The sequence below is a fragment of the Epinephelus lanceolatus genome, chromosome 4 (genome assembly GCF_041903045.1).
Source record: "Epinephelus lanceolatus isolate andai-2023 chromosome 4, ASM4190304v1, whole genome shotgun sequence".
Classification (NCBI taxonomy): domain Eukaryota; kingdom Metazoa; phylum Chordata; class Actinopteri; order Perciformes; family Serranidae; genus Epinephelus; species Epinephelus lanceolatus.
Window position 1 is genome coordinate 22,174,735 of NC_135737.1, and position 26,579 is coordinate 22,201,313.

General features: G+C 41.3%; 1 protein-coding gene across 2 annotated transcripts in view; it reads left to right on the plus strand.

Annotated features, from left to right (window-relative positions):
* Window positions 1-364: 364 nt before the first annotated feature.
* The window catches only part of LOC117259967 (CD166 antigen homolog), a 53,931-nt gene continuing 27,716 nt past the window's right edge, over window positions 365-26,579 (plus strand). For both annotated transcript variants that reach the window (XM_033631796.2, XM_033631797.2), the window contains exon 1: window positions 365-630. In XM_033631796.2, coding sequence (XP_033487687.1) covers window positions 570-630 — 61 coding nt within the window. In that variant the 5' untranslated portion in view covers window positions 365-569. The remainder of the gene's footprint in view (window positions 631-26,579) is intronic.

The following is a 26,579-nucleotide window of genomic DNA, read 5'->3' on the forward strand; positions in this document are numbered from 1 at the left end:
AATGGGGGGTGGAGGAGGAAAAAGAGGAACTGAAGATGAGAGTGAAGGGGGTGAGAGGGAGGAAAAGGAAGGGGGGCATAAGGGAGTGGGTGATTTAAGGGGGGTCTCAAGGAAAGGGGTGGGGTAAGGGGGCACTTGTGTGTGGGAGGAGGAAGAGTGTGTGTGTGTTGTGTGTGTGTGTGTGTGTGTGTGTGTGTGTGTGTGTGGGGGGGGGGGGGGGGGGGGGGGGGGGGGGGGGCGCTGCTGGAGGGAAGAGGAGGGTGGGGAGGTGGTGGGTGGGGGCGGAGCTGCAGACAGTATCCCCCGCCCTCGTGCTCGTCTGTGCGCCCCTCGCAATTACCTGTTCCACCAGAACTGATGTGAGCGCGAGTTGGCGAGCACATGCCACGTTGGGAGAAGAGCCAAATCTGAACTGCCTTTACAGCAACAGGGTTAGGCTCGCGAGGACCGCTTTAATTCAAATCAACCCTCCTAGAAAAAGAAAGAAAGAAAAACAAAACTCAACCCAAGTGGTTTTTAACACACCTCTGAAACAAGCAGCCGACTGAGGATCTCACAGACCCGCAAAGATGCACTTGTTGTCCGCCAGCTGCGTGTGCGCCCTCCTCATCACCGCGCTCCTCCGCCAAGGTAAGCTTTTGTCTCAGCAGCCGGGCAGCGGTGGTATTCACGCAGGGTGCGCCCGTGCACTGAAGCCGCAGGTATAATATGAGAGAGGGAAAAGTGCCAGCAGTCACACGCAGGTGCCTCCAAAACTTCAGCCCGGGTTATCGACCACATTTCCGGGGAGTAGCGGAGCAGTGACGCTCCTTGTTTTTAGTTTGGAGTTTGTGAGCTGGAATATAGTTTCTGTTATTTGTATTCCATCGAGGTATTTGCTTATTTATGTAGATTTGATTTGCTTAAATAAATATTCCTCTCTTTTTTTGAAGCATGAAATCATCCATGGCAGCATGCAAACCACATAATGGTCACTTTTCTCCATGGCAAAAAAACGCATGAAAAAAGTGACCATAAATAAGACCAAGCAGTTTCTTTTAACTTCTCTCACCTTTGTTGATTATCTGATATTGAAAATTCATGATCGTATCTATAAAAGTGACTTTTCTGTGTATAAACTGCACATGTGACGTGGAATATTGCCCATTGTGCCTCCCTTTTTGTCCCCCCCCCCCCCCCACACACACACACACACACACACATGATGGGAGAGGCAGGCAGTGAGGTAGTCATCATCATCCACTCTTCACATGTGCTCATGCCATGATGTCATCATGATGCCTCATTTTTTTTTTTTTTTTTTTTTTTGCCTAATGTGTTTTCTCTCCTGTTAACGCAGGCTGCTGAGCAGAATGATGCTGCGTTCACATCCTGTCTGATTTATTGTAATTATGGGCTGCCTGTTGGCTGGGGGGAAAGCGCTCCTGACAGGCTCCCACTAGTAATTACATGTAGGATAGGACTCATTTTGGATGTGGGCAGTTGTAATGGGTTGTACAAGTGAATGCTTCCAAGTTTTAGTGAAGAAATTAGGTTCGCTGGGTGTGATGTGAATGCGGCAACTTGGCATTAAGTGGTGATTTAGAATATGCTTTGAAAAATAGATGATTTTGCCCCTGGTGGCACTATAAAAGAAAAAAAAAAGATGAAACAAGGACAAAGTATGCTTTAAAAAACACCTCTAAGTCCTAATTTTTCTATGCTTGGTGTTTAATGTGCAGAGAGTGTTAAGCCTTTCTCCAGGCCTCCTTGTTGTGTGCTCTGTCAGGCCAACAGGTAGCAGCACCATGTGCTCACATCGCTCAGCCAGGCCATTAAGCAAAGCTGCACAGGAGCTCAGAATACCCCCCCTTTGCAAAGGAAAGGGGCGGAGAGGCTGATCTCACTGTAGTCCTTTCTACCTCGTCACACTACAGTGGCGCCTGTTGTTGTGAATTAACACCATGCAGCACCTATCAGTCAGGCTCAGGTGGTATATTTGAGAGGAAACGAATAGCCCTTTTAAGGTGTTTTTACACTGTTGTGCCGCTGCAGTGCCGTGTGCTTGAGACAGGAGGAGAGTGCACTGAGTTGGTAATGAGGTTAGACTTTGTGATCATCCACAATGCTGTGTGTTCAGCGGGCATGTGGCCAGGAGTGATGGTCAAAACCTGTGTGTTTGCTTTCACAACAGATGGTCGGTCTTCTTCATGTTGTTGCAAAAGAGTGAAGGTTTCTCTTGAGTTGTTGCGAAATAGAAATATTCTTCATTTTTCTCGATGCAGGCAAAAAATCTGACTGAAAGGGTTTATTGAGTTTGGGATTTGCAATAAAAACAGCATCGATACTTGTAATAAAAAACAGGCCTGTGTTTATTATATTTGGACTGATGAAACAGAAACAGCTCCCGGGGCCTGGGCATTAAAGGCCGAGCCATGGCCACAACCGGATACAACAGAAAAACAGAGCTCTGAATTACTCTTGGAACAAATAGTCAGGAAGATGCATCTGTTTTTTTGTTCACTCCCTTGTCTCCACCCTTCCCCCACCACCACCACCCTCACCACCCTCGCCCCCTCCTGAACAGACAGGCAGCGCTCGGTGTCACAGCTGGTATTACTTGTCAAGCGAGTGGGGCTCTCCCTTTTTGCTAATGGACTAATCTCTTGCAGGGGTCACCCAATTTCACCTGAGATAGATTCGTTCTCCCTCCTTTCATCTTTAACTAGGTTATGTCCAGACCTGTCTTCATGAATGTTGTGACGTTAATTTACAGGAAGAGGAAAGAATGGCTCTAATTGTACACCTGTGTTATATGTGAGACTGTGCACAAGTGTGTATTTGTGTGCTTGTGCACGTCTCGTCTTGTTTATAGGCGCTTTCCTCTTGATGTCTGGAGACTGCTTGTGGTTGTTTCTTCTTTGAAAAGAGATTTCTTTGTGACTTGCAAAGTATTGTATCCCTTCATGCAAAATTCAGATGCATTCATGAGAAGTATGGCAACTCATCCGAATCATGGCTTTGAATAGAAATGCTGCATCTGTACTTTGTGCCATCGCTTTAATACTTCCTCCCTTAAAACAGTTTAGTTGTTTGTTGATCACATTTTGCAAATGGCTCGCTGGGTAGCTACAGAACATAATCAAGTTTGTGAAATCAAGATTAACCATCTGAATAACTACTAAACTAATGGAGGGAACAAACCTATGAATCCATAGTTCTCCTCACTTGTTAGAACAATGCTTAAAATGGCCCCAAATGTGATATCTGTGCAACTCATCATGCTGCTAGATGCTTAACCCAAATTTAGCACCTCGTAATGTCTCTCAAAAAGCTCTGTAGGACTGTCAGTGCTGTATGCACAGCGAGTGCATGAAGTGGAATTTTTTCTAGCATCACACAGTTAGTATACTTATGTTTTCGATGAAAAAGACCTTAGCACTGAGTGGGAAGTGAGACATATGCCATTACTCACCCAAGAATCACAGAGCGAGTGAGATATGAGAAAGAAACATGTTCAGTAAGGAGAATCTTGTGTGTGCATTATGTCCTTCTCAGGCCTTGATCAGAATAAGAAATCAGTGGAAATGTGAGCAGAGAGCAGATGTGCTGTCGATGGAGAGAAATCGGGGGACAAGAGACAAGAGAGGGCCGTTCAGACAGGCGAGGTCGTACTGTAAATTAGAGCAGCATTAGGGTGGGGAGCCCAGTGTCACTTCCCATCAGGGGGTGCAGGATTCCTGCTAGCGCCCCTGGCAGCAGCAGCGCTTTATAGCCTGGATGTGGTGCTCAAGCTTAATTAACTACTGACATGGTAACTTTGGCTTTAAATTACTAATAACTAAAAATAAAGATGAAGCTTAGGGTGGCGTAAAACTAAAAATATCCCGGAGTTATGATGAAATTAAAATGTGGCTGTTACATAATGGTTGATGCAGCACTTAAAAAGAGCAAAGAGCAGGTTTTAGTGTAAATCTAAAATTGGGAAATCTCATAGAACAGGTCATCATTAACCTGCTCTGTTGTGTGGAGAGAAACCTTTGCATGCTACATTTTCCAAGAATTTAGGTGCATCAGCGTGTCCCCAGAGACATGATGCTTATAACATATGCATCTGGACCATATGGTGTGGTTACACCTCACATCATAAAGTAGAGCTGGAATTAAGTGGACAAATCAGTGGTCCTAGATTGTGCAAACAGGATGCACAAAACTGTAATTCAGATGTAATGCTGGTGAATATAGACGTGCGTTGCTGTTTTCTCTTGGTCTTTGTCTGCCCCTCGCACAGTTGGTTGGAGTGGTGCACCCCCACCCCCACCCCCAGCAAGACACTGAACAGGTGGAGGACTGTTGGTTTTTAGGGCCGTGAAGAGGGCGACGGTCTCTTTATGATTCCTGTTTGTGTTTGCAGTTGCTTAGAGGAAACACTTTGTTCCCATCACTCACGTTGAGCTAAATGATAAGTTCTGAGCTCTCGCCTCATTATTCACTCGCTTCAAACTTTCAGAGCTCTTTGTTTTACGGGTAAAGCCCAAAAACTGTTGTATACATTTTTAGTTTTGCTACAGAAGTCTCATCATTAAACCAAACATCACCTTTAGATTAGATCTGGTGAGACAGGACTGGGGAGATATGAGCCACCACATGGACATGCTGAGTTTTCCTGCATGTCAGAGAGAGCAATTCACTCTCTGCTGGACTCTCAGAGCAGGGGGATGTATGAGTGCTTTGCCTTGAGAAAATGAAAGGACTTGTGTGGCAAAAGCAATCACTCTGAGGCAATGACTCAATGAGAAAAAGGTCTTTTGTTCGCCTGTGACAGTTTTACACACAGGATTATCAGTAAAACAGCAGCAAGTGAATCTTAATTACACTTGGGTGATTGGTTCGCCCCACTTTTAGAGTTGGAGTGTGAGATATATTCAATTTTTATAATCTCGGCTGAAATTGCCTCTTCAGCTGTCCATTTCTTGGTGTATTTGCCAGCCAGGTTAAGAAAGGCCGGTTGAATGTAGTGCTTTATTGACTTCTTATACATGCTCTGTAACACTTTACATGAGCATACTGAGGTGAGATCAGTTTAAAGTGAGAGAACGCATTGTAATGTTTTCCCAGACAGACTAACATCTTAGTTTTCTCTGCCATTTTCTCAGTCTCCTGATTTTGCACACAGGTTCCTCGCTCTGCCGTGCAAAATAATGGTTTATTTGTTATCCAAGGGGAGGGACCAGAGTTCTATTGTTTCAGCTATAAAGAAAGGCTTAACAACAGGAGAGAGATGACTATGCTATGCAGCGGTGCTCCGTTCTTTATGCAGGAATACCCCCATTGAAATGCATGAAGGTATCCTTGGTTTTGGTGAAAGACCAACAGCACTCTGAAATTGGGCAGCCCTTGTCTCAGGGACAAAAAAAGTGAGGTTGTTTCTGTCTTTTGTCATTGATGCAGCCCCCAGCTTTCACCGGATTCCTGTGGACTCCCGCCGACTGTATTGTGAGGCTGGCTCTTTTTAAACAAATGAGTGTATGATAGCGACTTCTTGCTCCTGCTCCTCTCTTTGTCATTAATATGGAACAGCACACACCCCTTGGAGAGGGCACAGAGTAGCTGCTGCCTGTCCCTGCACTTCACATGTGCAACCTGACTGGGGGGGGGGGGTCTCTCCTCCATATGAAAAGCCTGTGGCCACACCCATCTTTGCCAGGGCCTGGATCTTTGTTCAAATTCTCCATTAGAGTCATTGCTCCATTTTAATGAATTCTTTGAGAGGTCTCCATTAACTGTGATGGTGATCATTCGACCTCTGAGAATATTTAAGGAATACCATAAAGGGGCGCGTGTGTATGAAAAGCCAGAGGGTGGGTACTTGTGTGGCTTTTGTTTTTGTGAATTACATTTAGTGAACTTCTTTTTCTCATTAAAATGTATCTTATAGATTAAGCAATGGCAAAGACGCAGAGTGTCAGCAGCAGGGGCACCTACTGACCTGTGGAGGGGGTTTGTGGTGAACCTCTTGTATTTATGCCTGCACTCCCATAAAGTCATTATTTTTTCCTGTTTATTGGAGTCAAGTGGTGAGACAGGAGGTTCTTATTGTATCAGCCCTTTATTTTGACTTTGTCTAAGGTTCAAGGAAGTCGGTCTGGTTGGCGCAGCTTTTGTGCAGAAGGTTGGAACATTCATTTCAAGCCTGGGGCCAACCAATAAAATGACATAGAGGTTTGACTTCCAGTCATTTCTGAATCATCCTCTGTTGGGCCAAAAGCCTGTTTGCAATACTGAGAAGTCATTCTATTCATTCAGATGCTGTTTAGCAATTTTTCATTCATGAAACATTGCACTGCTCCCACTGCGCACTGCCTTTGGGACCCAACAGAACGGCCTTGTGTCTGCATGTGACCTCAGTATTCACATTCCTGCCATTTAAAAAGCTGTTTCTTTGTGTTGTGCTGATGTCCACCATCCTTCCCTCATAGACTGCAGCAGCAGACTGCGGTGCCTGAAGCTATCTTTGATTACACGCTGCTTCGGTTGAACTTGCCGGAGACAGGAGTTCTCATTCAGGGAGACTCTCTTTCACAGGGGATAGCAAGAGTATATCTGTGATTGGAATTAAAAGCCTGTCATTCTGTTAGTGCCTAAGTACGAAACAGGATAGAAGATTAAACGTTTGGCCCGTCTTCTCTGGGTCATCAATGTATCAATACTCTTGGGACTACCCTTGAACCTTTATAGAGGTCTAAAACATGCTGATGGGAGGGGGAGAGAAGCTCAGATCTGCTCTCTGGCAGACAGGTTATGAGGCATGTCTTTGCATGTAGTTGAAACTATCTAATGATAAGCTTATGATTGAAATGAGTACATATTTACTGTAGTTTAAGTTGGAACCTCTGTGTAAAGGTTCCTTACTCTAAAGTAACGTTAGTTAAATCATGAATCCCCTATTCTCGTTTGAAGAACAGACATTTTCACATACCAGTCCATGACTTAAACTTAGTTGATGCACCAATTTATTGGCCTATATTCCCTTTATAGTCTGCCGTTGGCCTATGGGCAATGACAATGTCATTCACCAAGTGCGGTGGCCCATGTTTTTCCTGTTGTGTCACATCAGTTTTGCACTGACTAAAAAGCAGGGCTCAAGACTAATGTCGTCCCAGGGACAATAGAAAATGTGTTTGGGATGGACAGAGATCTTCCTGTGGCGCCTTCAGGATGAAAGGATGCAGTAAACTCTCTGTTGACACATCGGGGACACACTGTTTTTTCCTACAATCCATGCTGAAATCAGCAGGAGGGAAACTAGCCAGTTAGCGTTAGTTGTTAGCAGCTAACAGATGTTGCATTGAGTTACATTATGATGTGTTAAAGCTCCATTCAGTAAAAGTAAGTGTTGAGCAAGGGTCATTGTGTGTTTAGGGATGCATGATAATATCAGCACATCCTCATTATCAGCTGATATCGGCTTTAAAATGAGCTAGTGGAATTGGCCAATATGCTGGTAATACTGGCACATCATGGGTGTGGAGCGTGAAGGCCTAATCGGCTTTGAAATGAACCTGGATAAGAATTTCTTATGTTTCACTGTGAATGTATATTACATACTTTGAAAAGCATTCTATTTCATGTCTTCATCTGCTGGTGGGCCGTCACAATAAGAGTATGCATGCATTATATGATGTTAATTCCACTACAGAGGAGACTTGTTGATCACTAAAATTAGGTGGGGAAAAAAGTAGATGTATCACTATTGGTATCGGTTATTGGCCAAATAAGTCGGCATATCTGATATGGGTAAAAAATGCAATATCATGTATGTGATCAAAATAGATGTGATCAAATATAACTTTGACGAGAAACTTGAATAAATACTGTTGTTTGAAGGAGAAATTTGTTGATGCTTTTACAGCAAATATAAATAAAATAAACTAGTAGGTATTAGAGAGGGAATTATGATATTATATATGGTATGGTATATGGTAGAAGCAGTTTTTCAAAAGATGTTTCTCGTGTGAAAGAAGGTTATTTTAAAGGTTTTTTCATAAATGTGTATGATTGAATTTGCTCATTTAAAGCTAGTGTGACAAAGGGCTCAGTGACTTAAAGTGAAGATTTCTCTGTTTCCCTGGCAAAAAAAAAAACGGGGAATAAATGACATCAAAAACAAAATAAACAACAGCAGCAAAAACCATCCCTATTGGCTATTGGCCAAATTGTCATTTTAAACATCATTATCTGCCTAGAATTTCCTAATCAGTGCATCCCTAAAAAAACGTAGTTCTCCTCCCTAGCCCCAGGGCGTGTACTTCCTGATGTGCATCTTCTTGGAAAAACCATGATTAAGTTAGAAGGAATTTGATCCTCACATCAAAACAATCTTGTCATAAGCAAAATGCATTAGCAATAGCAGCACTGTTTCCTCAGAAGTCAAGTGGTGGCTTTTTGCATGGCGATTACCCCTCTAGCTTTGACGTGTGGATGTGTTAGATGTTTTTATGATAAGACACTCTGCTTTGCTGTTAAGTATTCAGCTGTTCCACTGCCAGACCTGACGAGGAAGGTGAAGAGATGCAGGTCTGGTAATTGGATGCATTACTTAATTTTCTAATGGGACATCTTAAGAGGTCAAGTAGCTTCGTGTTCCTGGGGAGAATCTCTAAGCATTACACATCCCACTGGTGCAATTTAGATACAGACTTTTGTACAGACTTATTCTCTTAGCATGGAGAAAAAAATTGACATTCATGAATCTGATTTCACCCCGGCTCAACTGCAGGGTGGTCGCAATAGAAAAAAGCAGGAATATTGAATAGTAAACTCACAAGCAGGCTGTCTACCCGAGGCACTTGTCAAATAAAAATTGCTTTATCACCATGCCTGACTTGTCTATAAAGTGAGGACATTGTTAAATGAACTTTGCAGGGTTTAATTTTGAGTAATGAAGATGCCATAACCTATTATGCTACCATTCATTTCCCCCCTCATACAAGTAGTAGATACAGAGATGACACATCATTTCCTCATATAATGATAGTGATTTCATTTCAGCGCGCATGCAGGTTCGCACAGCCAAAAAAAATTGACAATGAGGAATGGACAGAGTGTAAGACGTTTAGGGTAAAGCGGCCTGGATTTTCAGCTCTTTTTTGGGGGAAATCTCAGGATTACCTGTCTTATTGTGAAGGGCTTGCCACAGCACGCTCATGTATAAACAGAGCCAACACAAACGGATCCGCCAAAGCAAGACAACATCACAGTTTGTCATTTTGCTCACACAGTAATATCTCCCAGTGGCTCTCTAATAATTGTTACCTTTCTGCTCAGGGTGGCATTTCCTCAGATATCATGCTCGAATGGATACATTTCTTATTGTCCTCAGTAATGTCTTGTGTTCACTGTATTGTCATATCTCAGGTCATTACATCTGCAAATAAGCACGTTCTTAATATGAACAACAAGAGGAGCCGGGTAAGCAGTTAGCTTTTAGATGTAATTTCCTCTCCTCTTGTTTTGTCTGTAGTGACATCTTTTATTTTTTTATTTTAATGAGAAGTTTAATGAACTATATAACAAGACACAGTGCTGCTTTGAGCTAACTGTTTACATCAGCATGCTAACATGCTCATGATGACAATGTTAACATGCAGATGTTTAGCAGGTATGTTGATTACCATGTTAATGCAAGCATTTGCTAATTCGTAAATAAAAACTAAAGTGCAGCTGAGGATGATCGTTAATCAAAGTACATATGGAAAGCGAAGGGGTCACTTAAGTCACAGTGTGATCTCACCCCTACTTGTCATATTTTGCCACTTGGGCAGAAGGAAGTTGGGAAAGGATTGTGCATGTCGCTAAAAAATACCCAGCTTTGAGTAGCACAAACACGGCACAAAAGGCAATGGTGTGTCGCTAAAAAACACTGTAACTGATATTGTTGTTTGTTAGTCCAGCACCAATCTCCTGGGTCAAAGTCCAGTGTTTCTTGGACCCAAACTCCTACCCTAGCGCCCACCTTGTTGGACTTTCATGCTCTTTAAACTACATGTGTTGATGAGTTTCTTGGAATGATGCTGATGGGTGTACATTGGAGTTAGCAATAAGCCTGGTGCATCTCACAGACACTAAGTGGTGCTTGCGGCTTCATTATAGTGACAGTGGGGGCCCAAGCAGTGTATGTAGACACATTTGGAGTGAGACCAGGCTGAAAGCTATTATAAGTAATCCAGAGGGGAACCTAAGAACATGTACTTTTGCTGCAACTGTTGTTTTCATTGTCTTTTAATATGGCAATTACTTCCTAGATTAATCTTGTAGTTGATTTGTTTGTTAGACATCATAAAAAAGTCAAAAAGAACATAAAACTTTTCCAGAGCTGATATTCATGTCTTCAAAAATAGCTTTTCTTGTTCGACCAACTGTCCAGAGCCCAAAAATATTCAATTTACCACCAGGTAAGATGGCGAAAATCAGCAGAACTCCACAAAGGAAAAGTTGGAACTATCAAATGTTAGGCATTTATTCTTGAAAAATTATGAGTCCTTGATTATCAGAATAGTTACTGATTAATTTTCTGTCAATCAACTAATCAAACAATTGACTCTACAGCTCTAGTCTGTTCCAAATTTCATCACAAATTCCAATTTTGAGCTCATGCTGGTGCCAGAGGAAATGTCTGGAGATCACTAAAGTTATAGGCTGCATCATCTGCGTAAAATGAATGTCTGTACAACATTTCATGGCAATCTATCTAATAGGGCTGCAACTAACAGTTATTTTCATTATTGATATCTTTAAATATCTTTTTTTGTCCATCAAAAACCCAAATATATTCAGTTAAATAGGATATAAAACAGAAAAAGGCAGGAAATCTCTGTATTTGTGAGCCGGAAAACAGCATTTTCTACCATTTTTGCATGAAAAATGACTTGTTTTGAACAAGTAATTTAAATTAACAATTAGTCAACTAATTGTTGCAGCTCTGCCATCAAGTAGTTGTTGAGATATCTTAGTTTGGACCATAGCTGCTAGAGTAGCTAAAAAATATATTCACATTCTCATATTTCCAAGAATGTGCTCAGTTTCTTCCACTAAGATTTAGTTGTATTTCATAATTACAGCAATATCCTTCTAATAATCAGTGGTGTTCTTGTTTTGTTAGTAATTTATAGCCCTATTGGAATGTGAGAGGAGCTGTAGCCCCAAGCTCCTGTATTTTTGTCTGACCCTGCAGAAGAAGCAGCTTATTGCCTGACTTTCTGAACAGCGTGTTGACTCAGTTTGCTTGAAGGGGGGTAGTCTGTGCAGAGCAGCCCTATGAAGAATTTTACCCCTGAGCTCTTTAGGCCACATTGCAGACATGTTGTAGATACCTTTCAGTGGAGCTTATTGACAGGTTTTGTGTGAAGTGGGGTGTTTTGTCTGCTGCTCAGTATCAGTCAGATCTGCAGGGCTTCTCCTGCTCTTGTTCAGGATGTACCACACAAGACAAGAAGCAGAAGAGGAGCGGTTAAAGATGTGCAACGCCAGGGTGGATGGTTAAAAGCACTTACCTTGATGTATGGCTTCTCCTCATGTCATAATGGGAGAGGAAAATGCAGTAGCCACTACTAATGAAAGTATTATGCCTTAAAGGTCCCGTGACCCAAGACGACAGTGACATATACAGAATTACATAAACTGAGAGTGGTTATCTCATCTTACAGAAACAGAAGACACAAACAAAAGAGCAAGACTGGGTTTGTTGTGACATTTCTATCGGTTATGTGTCTTTGAAAAAAGGAGGATAACACTTTTAGTGACCTTGCTTCGACAAAAGACAAATTGTCTTTTGGACATAAGTGAATGTACTGCACATAAACAAAGACTTTATAGAATACGCAGATACATCATGCACAAAAAAACAGCTTGGCGCCATTGGAGTTAACACCCGTAAAACCTTTCAGCCAAATCATGTTAGCGGTTATCCCGCTACGTAAATCTGAAAGTCCTGAAGTCGTAGGAAGACTCAGTGGTGTGACAGCGCATGTTAATCTCCAACCTTTCACAGTACTCCATCAAAGCAGACGTTGGTCCATGGGTATTAAATGTGAAACCACACAGATTTGATGTGCAAGCAGGTACATAATCCTTTGTATGTATTATCTGCATTCCATGTATTCCTCCCACCGTTCTCTGCTCTGTTCAGCCAGCAGAGGCTTTAGGACCCCCCCAGAGCCAGCAGCTAAAGCAGGACACAATTTGAAACCGTCATGCCCTCTTAATACCAACCAGGCTGTTTGGCTTATTGGAATGGGGAGCATTGCCCGCTCTGTTTCACTGTGAAGGGTTAGAAGGTCAGGCCTGTCATTATGAGTGCACAACAGCATACATGACTCTTTGCACAACTAATGTGAAAGTATCAGCCTCACCACGGCAATTACCAGAGATGAAAGCTACACAAGCCATCTGCTGAACAAATGAAAATATCTACCTGTTAATATTTTCTGTTGTTTACAGCGTAACAAGGCATGCATTATTGATATGGCAAAGTAGGTGCTGTGCATTACATTCAGACAATAGTACAACTGTTGCACATATTTCCATTAATCATCCATTTTGTGTTGGGGAAAATATTAGTCCATGGCTCATGCAGCGTCTAATGAAGCACTTTAAGATCGATAAGTGGATGCATTCTTGTTTAGCCACGTAGAGAAGTGATGGGCTCCGGGTGATTCATCCCCCCCCTCTTTCTCCACTGCACTGGTCAGGGCTGTGTGTGTGTGTGTGTGTGTGTGTGTGTGTGTGTGTGTGGGTCTGCTGCCAGCTCTGCTGTGTAGAGGAGGCTGCTTTTACCTTCAACAGGGGGTGTGTGTTGGCAGCAGGTTTGATTGGTATCCTCAGGCACCACCTGCAACTGTAATATGGTCATACAGATAGTATAATAGTAAACACAAGTGCTCCCCCAGGCCCAGTGTGCCGCAGATGTTCAAAGGATTTCCTATTGAGGGAGGCGTGGGGGCAGGAACAGGGCGGGGCCACTGTTACAGGAAAGGGAGCACTTGCGCTACAGAGAGACATGCAGGTATTTGAACAAAAAGCTTATTTCAGTTGGGTAAATAGTGGAATGTGGAGCTGCTAGCTGGACTAATTTTCGAAATGAAAAAAATAATCTAATTCACTGAATTTGCTACCAGCAGGAGGATGCTTTTAGTTTGATGGTGCAGTGGATGTTTCAATCTTGACCCTCCTGTAGGGCTCCGTTTGTTGGTTTATATATAATATGTTGAGCATGAGGGTCTGGCATGGGTCTGGGCTAGGGCTGCAACTAACAATGATTTCCATCACACATGCAGCTGTCATTTCTGTCAGAAACTAAAGAGGAAATGCCCATCACACATTCCCGTAGCCTAAAGTGATGTGCAAATCTGCCCAGTAGTCCAAAACCCTAAAGGTATTGTGTCTGCAATGATACAAAACAGAAATAAGTAGCACATGGCTAGATTTTGACATTTCAATGTGATAAATGGCTTAATTAATCGATTAAGAGCTGAAACGACAAGCAATTAGTCATTTTTCAAGCAGAAATGCCAACCAGTCTGTAGTTCAAGCTTCTCAAATGAGGATTTGCTGCTTTTTTCTCTTTTTATATCTCATTTAAATGAATATCCTCAGGACTGTTGGTCAGACTGTTGGGCTCTGAGAAGCAGTTGTGATGGGCATTTTCTCACCACTCTCTGACATTTCAGAGACCAAACGATGCTCAAACAATAGAATAAAAAGTAGGTGATTCAGTGGCGGGTCTTGCTATAGGCAACATAGTCAGCTGCAAATATGGAAATGTGACGCATCGACAAGGCCACGCCATGTGGCGTAAACTCGAATCTGTAACCCCTTTTCATGTCGAAGGTCTTCAGATGGCACAGACCAAATCTGAGGTTGACTGAGTGAAATCTGTTGGAGGATCTCTTTGGTATGATGCCAGTAACTGACAAATAAAATGCACAAAAATTGCAATGTTAATTCAAAATGGCTGACTTCCACCAGGGCGAAACTTGCCTAAGGCGCTGAATGTGCTAGGTCCAGCATTGATTTGATTAATCAGTTATGAAAATCTTCATCAGTCGCAGCCCCAGTGTTATGCATGAGGGTTTGTAATGGGCCTCAGCAAGGACTGCAACAAGTGATGAATTCCCTCACAAAATAAGCTGTTGATCATCCCTTTTTTCAATAACTAATCTCTTAGTCAATGAATGTCTCAAGGTGACATCTGTAATTGGCTTGTTTGTCTGACAAGCAGCCCAAAGATATTCAATTCACAGCGACATAAAAGCGAGAAAATCAGCAAATCCTTACACTTCAGAAGTAAGCAGCATTATGTTTGACATTTTTACAGGGTAAATAACAAATAGTTAATTAATTATTAAGAAATGTGACTACTACTTTCTGTCGATGCATTAATCAGCTAATCGTTCCAGCACCAGTCTGTCTCTCTTCCCTATATGACGTTAGTACCGTGGACCCTTTAGGCTAATTTTAAAATTGATTACAAATGATGTACAATCTATAATCCAGAGAGCAGACACTTACCCTGGAAGTGAGTCCTGCTCCAGTTGCCTCTGTTGCTTCAGGCAAGCGAGGCTGCCAGGTTTATGGCCTGTATGCAAAAAACTGATACCTCCCGTCTGATGTGATACCTCTTGAAGAGACCTGGTGAAACGACGAGCACTTTGATGTTAAGAAGGTTGTTTTGAATGTGTCAGGAATATTTTAAAGCTGCCTATTAACACATCTGAGTGAGGGAAAAAAAACGAAGGGTTATAACAACTTGAGGATTCACTTCTCAAACTCAGATTTATGGATATCAGTTCAAACTGTTCGGTAATTCAAAGGGCACTATATTCATTAGTGAGACGCATTACTCACCGTTTGAGGCTCCATCTGGAGCATCACACCATCTGCTGCACCTCTTTAACCCTTACGTTTATTTTATTAGGCTGTAAACATTTATTTCATTATCAGTGTGACTGCATTTTAAGCCTTAATTGAGTTGGTTATATTTCCCAGTGATTGCTGGAGGAAAGGGGTCTGCCATTTTAATTACATAGACTGAAAATAGTTCCCAAACAGCAAGTCGTACCCTCTGTGTGTGCGTGTTCATCTAGCCTCACAACCTCAAACTCAGGAGAGATGCAGGAAACCCTATTAACCATGTGATCACAGAACTGATACAGTGGCTAAACTCATGCAAGTAACTGAAATGTTGTGAGTTGGATACACACAAAGAAAAACACACTACGGACATCAGTTCAAGCTGCAAATGATAGCTTGTGTGTTATTCTTTATAAAGCTACCGAAGTGAGCTGTATCAGTGCTGCTGAAACATCGTTAAACACCAGGTCAAAACTAAAATTTAACAGCTCAACTTTAGCCCCAAAAGAGACCCTTAGAAGTGTTCCAGTGACTGAGAGATTAACTAATTTAGATTCAAAGCCTCTGTGATTACAGGCAGAGATGTTGCATGTGGATGCGCGCTCATCATTAGGCATGGGCGAGCAGGATAAATTCAATAACGCTTGTAGGATCCTGCAGCATAATAAAGTTTGAAGGCTCCTTGGCATATGAGAAAGTTATCACATTGAAATGACTCAGAAATAATTAAGAATGAATGAGTGGGTTCTAATCACGCGTCTGAATTGACTGTATTGAGAGTTAATAGGCCCCAGCCTTGCTATCCTCGACACAAAAGCAGCGTTTGACATTAACTCAGATGTAAGCAAATTTGATGTGCATCCTTCATTTGGTGCATTTAGGTACTGAAGTGAAAAGACTGAGCATTGAAGGGCAGTTCATCTCTACAGATGAAGTTAAATGTTTATGTATTAACATTAAATAAAGCTGATTCTGCTTTAAAGGTCTAGTGTGTAGGATTGAGGGGTAAATTGGCTAGGGTAGCAAATCATCAGTTTCATCACGATACAATATTATATAGATTATTTGGACAACGATATGATATTTGCAGATAATACAAAGTCTGCCAGGATACCATTTTGATGAGATATAATCTGCCCATTCAACACAAACAGTTACAAAAGAAGCCGTCACAACTTCCTTTACTACTTTTGGCCATAAAAGATAAAAACAAGACATAAATGATAAGTGCAGTTAAGTTTACTTAGAATTTACTCCTCTAACACACATAGAACAGCACAAGAGATAAGTTAACCTTCACGGTTTTGTGCCAGAGAGACCTTTCTAAAAGGAATCTTTTCATTTTAGCTCAAACCATCATCTTTTTCATAAAACTTCAGGGTTGTGTGGCTCAAAGCCCTGAAAGGAAACTTCTCCAAACAGCAATGAAACATGGATTAACGACATCGTTTCACAAAAGTACAAAATTCAGCTCAGTAACTGTCAAGCCTCATAGACAAAACATTTGCTTTTTGCTAGTCACCCATTATTAGCTTAAGCATGTTTACATTGCATAAATTAGCCTAGCGGCTAGTGGACTTTTTTCCCTTTACTCATTGCTTAACAAATTACAGGTAACATTATTTTTCTTGCTCACCAATGGTTTAGAGTTGCTGCATCTCCTGACACAACAGCTTGGTTGAATTTCAGCCTGCATGCACCTAATATTATTGAAACAGAGCAGCTAAACGAGTGAGATGTCTGTCCAGGCAGGTACTTCATGTTTCCTGAGGATTTTATCTCATAACAGCATTGTTTACATACGGCATGTGTTTTGCCTGTCGACCCGTATTCTTTACAAAACCAAAAGTATATCTACACTGCTGATTTATTCCTAATGTATTAACACTATCCTCATCGTCTTTCTCTTGGCTGCTTGCTGACTGCCTGCTGCTGTTTGACGGCGTCACAGAATTCCAAAATAAAGTCATAACCTAAAGATAATGATATCGATCGATGTTTTCACTTTGCATCGATGATATTGGATCGTCGATCCTTGAATCAATATGTCGATCCAGATCAATGGATCACCCTAATACACCCCTAATATTCACAGAAATGGAACGTAACATAATAAGTATGTTTTCATTCGTGTTTAATTACCTGAAGAATATATTCATTGTGTTTTCATCACCTTGGAATGAGCTGTTATGGTGAAATATCTACATACTGTAGGGAGCGGGTCCTTGCCCAGATTGGACTGGTCAAACCAGACACAGGCTTTAAATAAGAACCATTCGCATTTTTGCATCAGCTACCATCATTAAATCACCTTGTCCTCTGCTCCTGTTAAAAACCTCCTGCACGTCAGGATCCTAAGTTATAAGAGAAAAACAGTTAGCACACATTAGCAGGCACTGGGCTAGCGGCTCATCTGTGGTGTGCCAAAAAGCATTGAAGAAACACTCATTTGGAACATGCAACTGTTCTATTCAGTGTTTAAGTCACCGGGTCTGTTTGTTTTGGGGAGGAAGAGACCTCTGCAGATAATTCGGCTCCTATTAAAAACCTCCTGACCAATAGGCACTGAAAGAATCCTTCCAAGGAGATGTTTCAGCTAGTTGCAATCTGCAATCCTCAGCACTGCTCCATTAATATAAATTGAGATGGTGTTTTTTAAAAATTCTTACCTGAGAAACGCGGTGACCGTGGCACACTTGGAACATGGAGATCCATTAGCTTACAATACTGTCAGCCACTAACAGGGAATTTAAAAAATCTATCTTCATTCATAACCCAGAGACTTGGGTGGGTTAATGTCAGCTCTTCCGGAAACAGGAAAATGAAGTCATTGCCAAAATGTTAGGCAGTGAGTTGCATTAGGAAGGGTTAATGGATAAGTAGGTAGTGGTGTGGCTGTGCTTTGTTAATGGCCTAATGTTGCCTTTAATGGCACATTGCTAATGGGAGTTGGTGGTGGATGTTTAGAGTCAGGACTCTGAGCTCTCCTATGATCTGCCCCAAGTCTGCCCCCAGGCATCTCACAAGCACTTCTCCCCTTGGGTCCTCTGGCCTGCGCCCTTCAAATACATAATTCACGATATAATGGACGTGATTTCTGAGTGCACTTACCACCCGATCACTCCAGCAGCAGGCTGCTGTCTTAAGAGCAGTCCCCGCACTCGTGCAAGCTCATCTGCTGACGCAATTTATGACATTTTTTAAAGAGGGTTTTACGGAGGCTTGTGTGGTCGAGTGTATGGAGGAGAACATTTGAAAGACTAATGATCGTGCCACAAGATCAATTTCTAGGAAACCTTATGGCATGTCATTTAGAGTGATAATCACCCTTCTTGTAATATGCTTTTATCTTTTCCATCTGTCTCGCTCAGAAATATGTACAAAATGACTGTGATACTGCCAATAATATGCAGAGGCGAGCACACTTTGCACACTGTATATTAAAAGGTGTGTTTTTCACTGCCTTACAGTATGTACATATGTTCTTAATCCTTATGTTAACATTTATTTATGCTGCCATTAATCCCAGTACCAACAAAAACTTTCCCCCCAGATATTAGCTCTCTGCAGTGCTCTGCTGAAGGTTTGCAGAACAATTTAAGATAAATCAAAGCGGGATTGTCTGCTTTGATTGTGCTGTCAACATCTTTAGAGTGAGATGTTTATTTAAAGGAACTTGAACATCATTTATTAAAAACACTTGACAATGGGTCCCTTTTAAAATCTCATATTAGACTCACTTGGTAATCAAAGGGAAAAATACAAGAGGTTCTTGAATATTTTGCAGTTCCTTTCTGTAGTCTGTAAATCTTTATGTTGTGTCTCTTATCCAGCTTCAAAGCTTTGAATGTTACTCAATTAATAATGATGCAGAAATTCAGATTGCACATATATATCTGAGTGCTATGAGAGGATGACTGTGGTGGAGGAGTTAATGGAACGTGTTTTTGGCAATCTGCCTGGCAGTTTGAGGTCTGTTTTGTTGTTTGGCAGAGTCCTTTTTTTCATTACCTTGGATAAGGAGTCAAACGCAGACAACTTGACATCATGTTGAGTTATTTCCACTGAAACCTCAATGAAATTTAATGGAAAACTTTACCATCTGAAGCATGGACAAGAAATTTCCGTTTCTGACACCAGTCCCTCAGAATCACACACTATTCTCATTACTTTATCACACAGTGAACGTTACTCTGACAGTGTCCTTAATGGACCAGAATGCAGTGCGGTCACAAGACATCGGGCGTTTTGAGCTGCAGAGCAGAGCTCACTGCTTCCTCTGGGCTTATTATTCCAGTGCTATTATTCTCTTCGCCTACACGCAGATAATCCACAGCTGATGCAGAGTGTTTGCACCTCTTCTCTGGGGAGTGCCAGCAGGTATTCTGGGAATTGTAGGAAATCACAGAAGTAGAAGCAAACAAGATATGATGTGCTGTGCACACAGAAAGTCTCGCTCTTGAATTAACTCCTGCAGTGCAAAAAGCCTGCAAAAAGAAAAAGATCTAGATATAGGAAGTATCTGAAAAGTTGGTTTCAAACCTTGTCTCTCTTGATAACATACATTTTTCATGACTGAATGAGCTCTAATCAAAATTAAAGTTTAGAAAATAAAACATACTAACAGTTTCAGTCAAAAATTAAATTTATATGTTTCTGTTATCATATTTTGAATCAAAAATTGCCAAACTGTGACATCATATGTTCCAGCTAAGCCCCACCCACTTCAGATTAGTAAACAAAACACACACACAGAAAAATGAACATAAAAATCTCTCGTGTGAAATAACCAAAACTGAATTAATTTGGGCAGAAAATACTGTTTTTATGTGCGTCCCCATCAGTTGTAGTAAAAAGCTGATTAAAAAATATGTTTTGAGGGCCTGTAAAACGTGCGTCTAACATCACAGGTTTTTGACATGAAAGATTTATCTACAACAACAGGACGTTTCTTTAGGGAGGCAGCCTTCAATTGCACGAGTGGCTTCAAACACCTGAAGGCAAAATAAATCTTTTCCTCCTTCTTGAGCCCTCCTCGCTTTCTTTATCCTGTCGTCTCAATCCCTGACGCGCGGCGGAAGCGGCAACCTGATTCCTCAGCGGCAGGTCTGCACAGGTACCGAGGGCCCTTCCTCAAGACGAGCCTGAAACCCGAGAAAATGGAGCCAGCATTTTCAGTCACAAGGTAACAATGGGAGCTCGACAGGTGGGACTGCAGGCAATGCATTAGCCCTGTTCCCGCCTGCTGTCGTCTGTAGGTGTCTGTTGACCACACATGATGCAGCAAATGAACAATGTTTTTTTTGCCTGAGGGGGATGGAGCTCTCTATAAGTCTCTGTGAAAAGTTCATGCTGGAAACTGCATTTTATTTCTAGTGAGGGTGTAACGTGGGTTAGGCTATCCATTGCTCAAGTACATTGAAGTATAAAGATGCATGAAGTGCACTGATGAAGGTTATTTTTGGGAGCAGTACTCATCTGTGCTTCAGCACTCTTACATTTCGTTAAAAAACCTCCTACATCCACATTAGTTTCTGCCTTATTTTCCTGAATTACATGCAGCATTAACATGAGTTCTGTGATTGGGTATTTTGTTTACCAAGCATGAACACTATTGTTGGTTTGGTTGCACAGTGGTCTGAAATGTGTGCATGCTGCTGGGGTGAAGGAGGGGAGCCATTATGCTTAATAGACTCAGACTAATAATACTGTGTGCTGTATACTCTACATAATTTTCCATTTGCTGTCTGTCCTCCTCCTTAGCAGCACACAGGCTGGCTCTGCCCTGAGGTGACAAACATGGCTCTGCTCAGTGTGGCCTGTGAAAATGTGAGGTTTTTTACCAGCCATGACAACGCTGGGACGGCTGGTATTGTGTTTTCACCTCGCGAGTCTGTGTTTGTATGCGTCGTCATGGCGAAATGTTTTCCAGGTGACACCTGTAGTAACTGGAACTATCACAGAGGTGGTTTTGAGTGTTTTGTCAGGTGTTTATATGTCTCTCTGTCTGTGGACAGATTTTATCAACGTGATAGTCTCACAACCGTGCAACATGCAGTCACAAAACTTTACAGGTGTGCAGAAGAAGGTGGATAGGAATTAAGGAAGGGGCTTCTACTTTATGCCCCTGGCCCACGTTTGTTTTAAGTTGTGGGTCACTGTATCGCAGTTGGACTAATCCTGTCGCATGCTGGTCTCTAATTAATCATTTTGTTTTACTCTGTCTTTTAAGGTTGTCCTGTTTTTGACACAGATGAATGTGAAAGGTGCAATGATAAGTACATTTTTTGATAATTGCTCCAAACATTCTCTGTATTTTCTGCTCTTCACTGTGCAGTATGATTGTAAACTGAATATATTATGATTTTGGACTGTTGGTCAGACAAATCAAGACATTAAAAGATGTCTCCTTGGACTTAAACATTAATTAATCAGTTATGAAGGGAATAATTTGCAGATGAATCGATACTTAAATTAATTGTTAGTGCAGCGCTAGTCAAAAATTAAACAATGCAGCGTGGACGATGCATCTACAGAGAGATTTACTATTCGTAATTATTGAGTTAAATGTTTCAATACTGTATTTGATGCACATGTGCAGTCATGTGGACTTGTCCTGTAGAGTTCTGTCATTAATACAGCTAAACATTAAACAATTCAGTGTTTTACGAAATAGATTAACAGTTATTGTCATTGTTTATTTGTCTGGATCAGTCTTAACGTCTATAAAATGTCAGAAAACATTTGCAGGAGACAAAAAATATTCAGTTTACAGTCATTAAAAGAGAAAAGTTAGCAATGTTTGGCATTTTTACTTAAAAAATTTATGATGAAAAAGTTTTGTTTCAGCTGTGAAGTGGATGATGAAGTGATCTTAACATAATATTCTATCAAGTGCAATAACTCACCAACTTCTCAGTTGTCTGACTGTTGGAAGTGGATGAAGTTTTAGGGCTCGAGGCTTGAAAGAGAGATCTCATTGCACAGAGAATATAATATTTCATTAGTGTGAAAATAAATTGGTCGGCTGTTATTGAGACTAATTTCCCATTCCACTATTTTTCATTGCGTGGCTGTGCATCAGTTCAGCTTTGTATTAATGTCAGAAAATATCACAGACTCTTTCTGCCATAAAAGTAATAAATGTGTTTGACTTTGGACGTCTGTTATGGACTTGTAGATAAGAGTCTGCAGAGTGGATCACTTATTAAAAAAAAAAAAAAAAAAGACTAGACAGGCCTGGTTCAGCCGGACTGCAGATAGAGCCTGTGGGTAACATTGTAGAAAATGAAACCTTTGTCCCAGCTGCTCATAAAGGGACCTTCTTTTCAGATTGGTTCTGTAAAAGCAGCATCTTTGACCTTCTGAAGGTCAAAGAGGTACAGGGAGACATGTTTAGGGTGCTGGGTAGCTTTCTGTGCCCTCTGACAGATGGTGCGGCAGAAAATGAGGCTTGGAAAATGACTCTAAATCTACACGTCACAGAGTCTGTGCAGTTCATTTCACACAATGTGGCTTTTGTCAACCCAGAAGTACTTTCACAAACTCATGCATGCAGCTTACGTCTACAAAATAGATGCATACAGGCAGCTTGTAAACATCAACACTAGAGCTGAAACAATTTTCAACAATTATTCACTAACTATTTTGATAATTGGTAAATAATTGCAGTCATTTTTAAATAAACCTTCTCTGGTTACAGCTTCTCAAATGTCATATGATTTCATATATGATAGTTAACTGAATGAGTTTGTGTTTTTGGCTGTTTATGGTATAAAAAACAAGGACAGTGAAGATGTCACCCTGGTCAGTTTTTCCACTGTTTTCTGGCATTTCACAGACAAAATGATGAATTGAGAAAAAAATCTGCAGATTTATGAATAATAATAATTATTTGTTGCAGCTTTAGTCAGCAGCAACTTAAAAGACAGCCAGCTGAATCCATGTGTATTTGTAAATCCATGGAAGACAAGGCTAGTTACTACAATGTGGCTACACGGAGGCACAGCTTTGCTTGGAGCAAAACGCTGTTCATAAACAAAACATTTGTTTTTCGCTTGACATCTATTATTAACTTAAGCATGTTTACATTGCATGAATTAGCCTGGTGGCTAGCGGACTTTTCCTCTACTCATGGTTTACAAAGTGCATTTACTTCTACTTCTTTGTACTCACCGCTGCCTTAAGTCACTGGACAAACATTGTCAAACAGAGTAGCTAAATCACTATGTTAGAAGTAAGCAGAGTGAGAAGCCCGGCCAGGCAGATAAGTCATGTTTTATCTTATTAACGTCATTGCTTACGTATGTGCTCTGTCTGTTGACCCAAATTTCCTCCGAAATCCAAAATATTTCCACACTGCTTATTTATTTCCGATTAAATAATGTTATCCTCATAGTCTTTCTCCTGGCTGCTTGCCATCTGGCTGCCACTGTTCGACAGTGACACAGAGTTTTAAAATAAAGGCATAATCTAAAGATGATATAGATCGATGTTTTCACTTTGTATCGATGATATTGGATTGTTGATCATTGAATCAGTATATTGATTCAGACTGATGGATCGTTACACCCCAAATAGGATTGTCTTAGCTTTGCAGGTATTTGTTCATAACAAAAGTATTGGACACATTTATATGACCTGACGGAGGTGCTAAATAAACAGTTAAGATATTTTCAAAGTCATTAGAATTTATCCTGTAGGAGCCATGAATGTCTGTGTAAAGTTTTGTGCCAATTACAGTTTGGACGGTGGACAATGCCATCGTCCTTCACTGATGTATGTCAGTCATCAACCACTAAGCTTGACTTTATCATTACAAAACCTTGACACAGGTGTGTGGTGGCTTTAAAGGAATTTATTGCATGCTGAAAAAGTAATATTTCTGAATTATCTACCAGATAAAGTGTTCAAGTGCACAAATGTTAACCTCATGGATGCCCTTGAGGTAAGGTCAGGGGTTAGGTCAGCAGGATTTATTGTCTGCAGACCATAAATGTTTTTACCAAGTTTCAAGGCAACCCATCCAACAATTGAGATATTTCAACCATCATCCAAGTGTTGGACCGACCAATAAACTGACAGACCGATCGTTATACTGAGAGAACGACATTGCCATCACGAGAGCGATGCTGCCAGCATGGCTAAAAAGTTTTTAGCCTACCCATAGAAGTGAGAGAGGTGTAACTTTTTTGGAGGAAATACTACCAGCACCCTCCTTTTACTGCAACATACAGAACTGAACATACAGGGCAGTCTGGCGTGTGTGTGTGTGTGTGTGTGTGTGTGTGTGTGTGTGTGCATCCTCATTACACGTCTCAAAAATGGAGAGTCACTCAGCTATGGACATTAGTGGTTTTTTGCCAAACAGCTCTCGACAGTCGGGTAAAAAATACAAGCTGATGCCCTTAGTTTTACGCCATAAAGACACTGACAGGCAATTACAGTAGGCAGGAAAAAGCGAAATTATAGAGCACACAATGTTGACGTTTGGAATGGTGCCTCCGTGGTTCAGTCTGCAACAAAAAGAGAAACTGTGTGAAAGGGATGTTGTGCAAGTGTGCTGTCAGTTATCCATCAGTGACATGATTACACCCCTTCCCTCGAGAGAGAGACAGACAGAGATAGTGAGGATGTAGCTGTGTATTTTTTAAGAAAAATCCCTCCGCAGCTAGCTGGTCTGGAACACTTCCTCAGCATGAGCTGCTACTGTATCAGAATTCAGATACAGTCATATGCTTGTCATAGTCAGTAGCACATGAGCTAAGGGTATGAACTGACAAAACAGGAGCCTATAGAGCTCATATATTACAAAATGGCTACAAGGAGGGTTTGAGGGAACCTGGTGGTAGATGTAGCAGTTTTCCGAAACATTCCTGCGCATTTCCATATGACAGAAGTCCCTGTGTGAGTTTTGACAGCTGAGTAATGAGAGATTGAGCTTATTAAATCTCTGATCTCTCCTAGTTTCAGATATTTGATATGGCTAATCAAAATTCAGCACTTGTTAAATTATTAAAGAAAAGACAAGGACAAGAAGCAGAATGTCACGGAAGGTTAGCTTTTCTTTGATTTTTCGCTCCTTAGGAAAGCACCGTTCACTATAAGAATCTCGCCTTCCCTCAAGTATTATTGATCTAGTTGAAGTGGTTCTGTCTGCCCCCTCACCGCTGAACCGCTTCTGAGGCGAGGCTATTTGCCATCAAGTCTTTGTGGACATGCGCCATGGGATCTCCATTCACTGCACAATCCTCATTTTCAGCACTTAATAAGTTTGGGCCTTCGATTTCTTTTTTGGATGTTGCAGCTGAACGATGTGCACACACACTCAGACACACACAAATGGGAGGGCGTAGGTAGCAAAACAGGGATATAGATACTCGTGTGGGGAGGTAGCTGATTTCCCTGGTGAGCTTATATCTGAGCTGTCGTCACCTGTCTCTTCTCAGGGATAGAAGCGCCTTAATCAGGAACATGAAAGTGTCTCCTGTGGTGCTGCCTCCTGTCTCTGTCACTCGCCTGTCTATTACTTGATTTACCATCGCCAGAGTATTAGCAAATATTTTATGTCCAGTATGATAACTCTGCTTTTATGAGTATGGAGAAATTCACATCAAACCTGGCGAGTCAAGTTATTTTGGGTTCAGAGGACTGAAGTGCCATTAAATGATTTGTAAAGACACAGATGTAGCGCGTTTGAACGTAGTGTTGTTTAACCCCAAGCTGCTGTTTGAGACCCGGAGGGCTCTTTTGCTACTTAAATAAACATACTTAACTTTGTTTCATCAGCTTGATTCTTTATAACTTTAACTAAGTTTATGAGAATTGCTCATAAATGTGTTTCAGAAGTCTGCTGCCAAAGGAATAGCACATTACTTCTGATTGGAGTCTCAGAAACCTGATTCAATAATGCCTCCAGATGTTTTTCGCAGCGGTGGCCAGATGGAGCCACTGAAAGTACTAGGGTGACTCACGAACCCCAAAAGCCAGAACGGAATTTTAGGGACTGGATTATACTGTTGACCTACACAGGCTAGTTGAAAACTGTGCCAGTATTTAGAGTTAAGGAAACGCATACTGATATACTTTGGTTTCTTATGTTACAGTTAATGTTACTCATTATCTGATGTGCACAGACTTAACCAGTGCACTTAACATTTTGAGATTCACAACAATGTTCTTTAATGTTATGTATGTTTGGTGATTCATTGTTCTTTAGATAGCCTTGTTGTCCTTCTTAAAAAGACATATACACAGCTTTAATTTGGAGGAGTACAATGCCTGAACGAAACAAAACATTTCCTGGGAGCAAGCCTATTGCTTGTTTAGAGGAGACTCGTGTGTAACCATAGAACCCATTCTCATTCAGACATCTTGAGCTGAGAGTTCCAAGGACCCCTTTGAAAATGGCCATGTCAGTTGTTTGCTTGAAAAAAATCTAGTCTAACATTGGAGCATTATTTTTCCCTCTTTCCAACAAACTATGCTGACATGGTCGGCAATTATTGTCACCAGGGGAACCATTGGGGGTGGCGGCAATCGTGTCAGGGGGGTCATGGCCCTCCTTGCCCCCCCTTAGGGGCAGCACTGACCCCATCTTGAAAGCATGGTTGAAAGCAGTTTCATTGATTATTTTCAATTAGCTTGATCAATGATGATGGCGAAAAATATCTATTGGTGTTTCCCAAAGC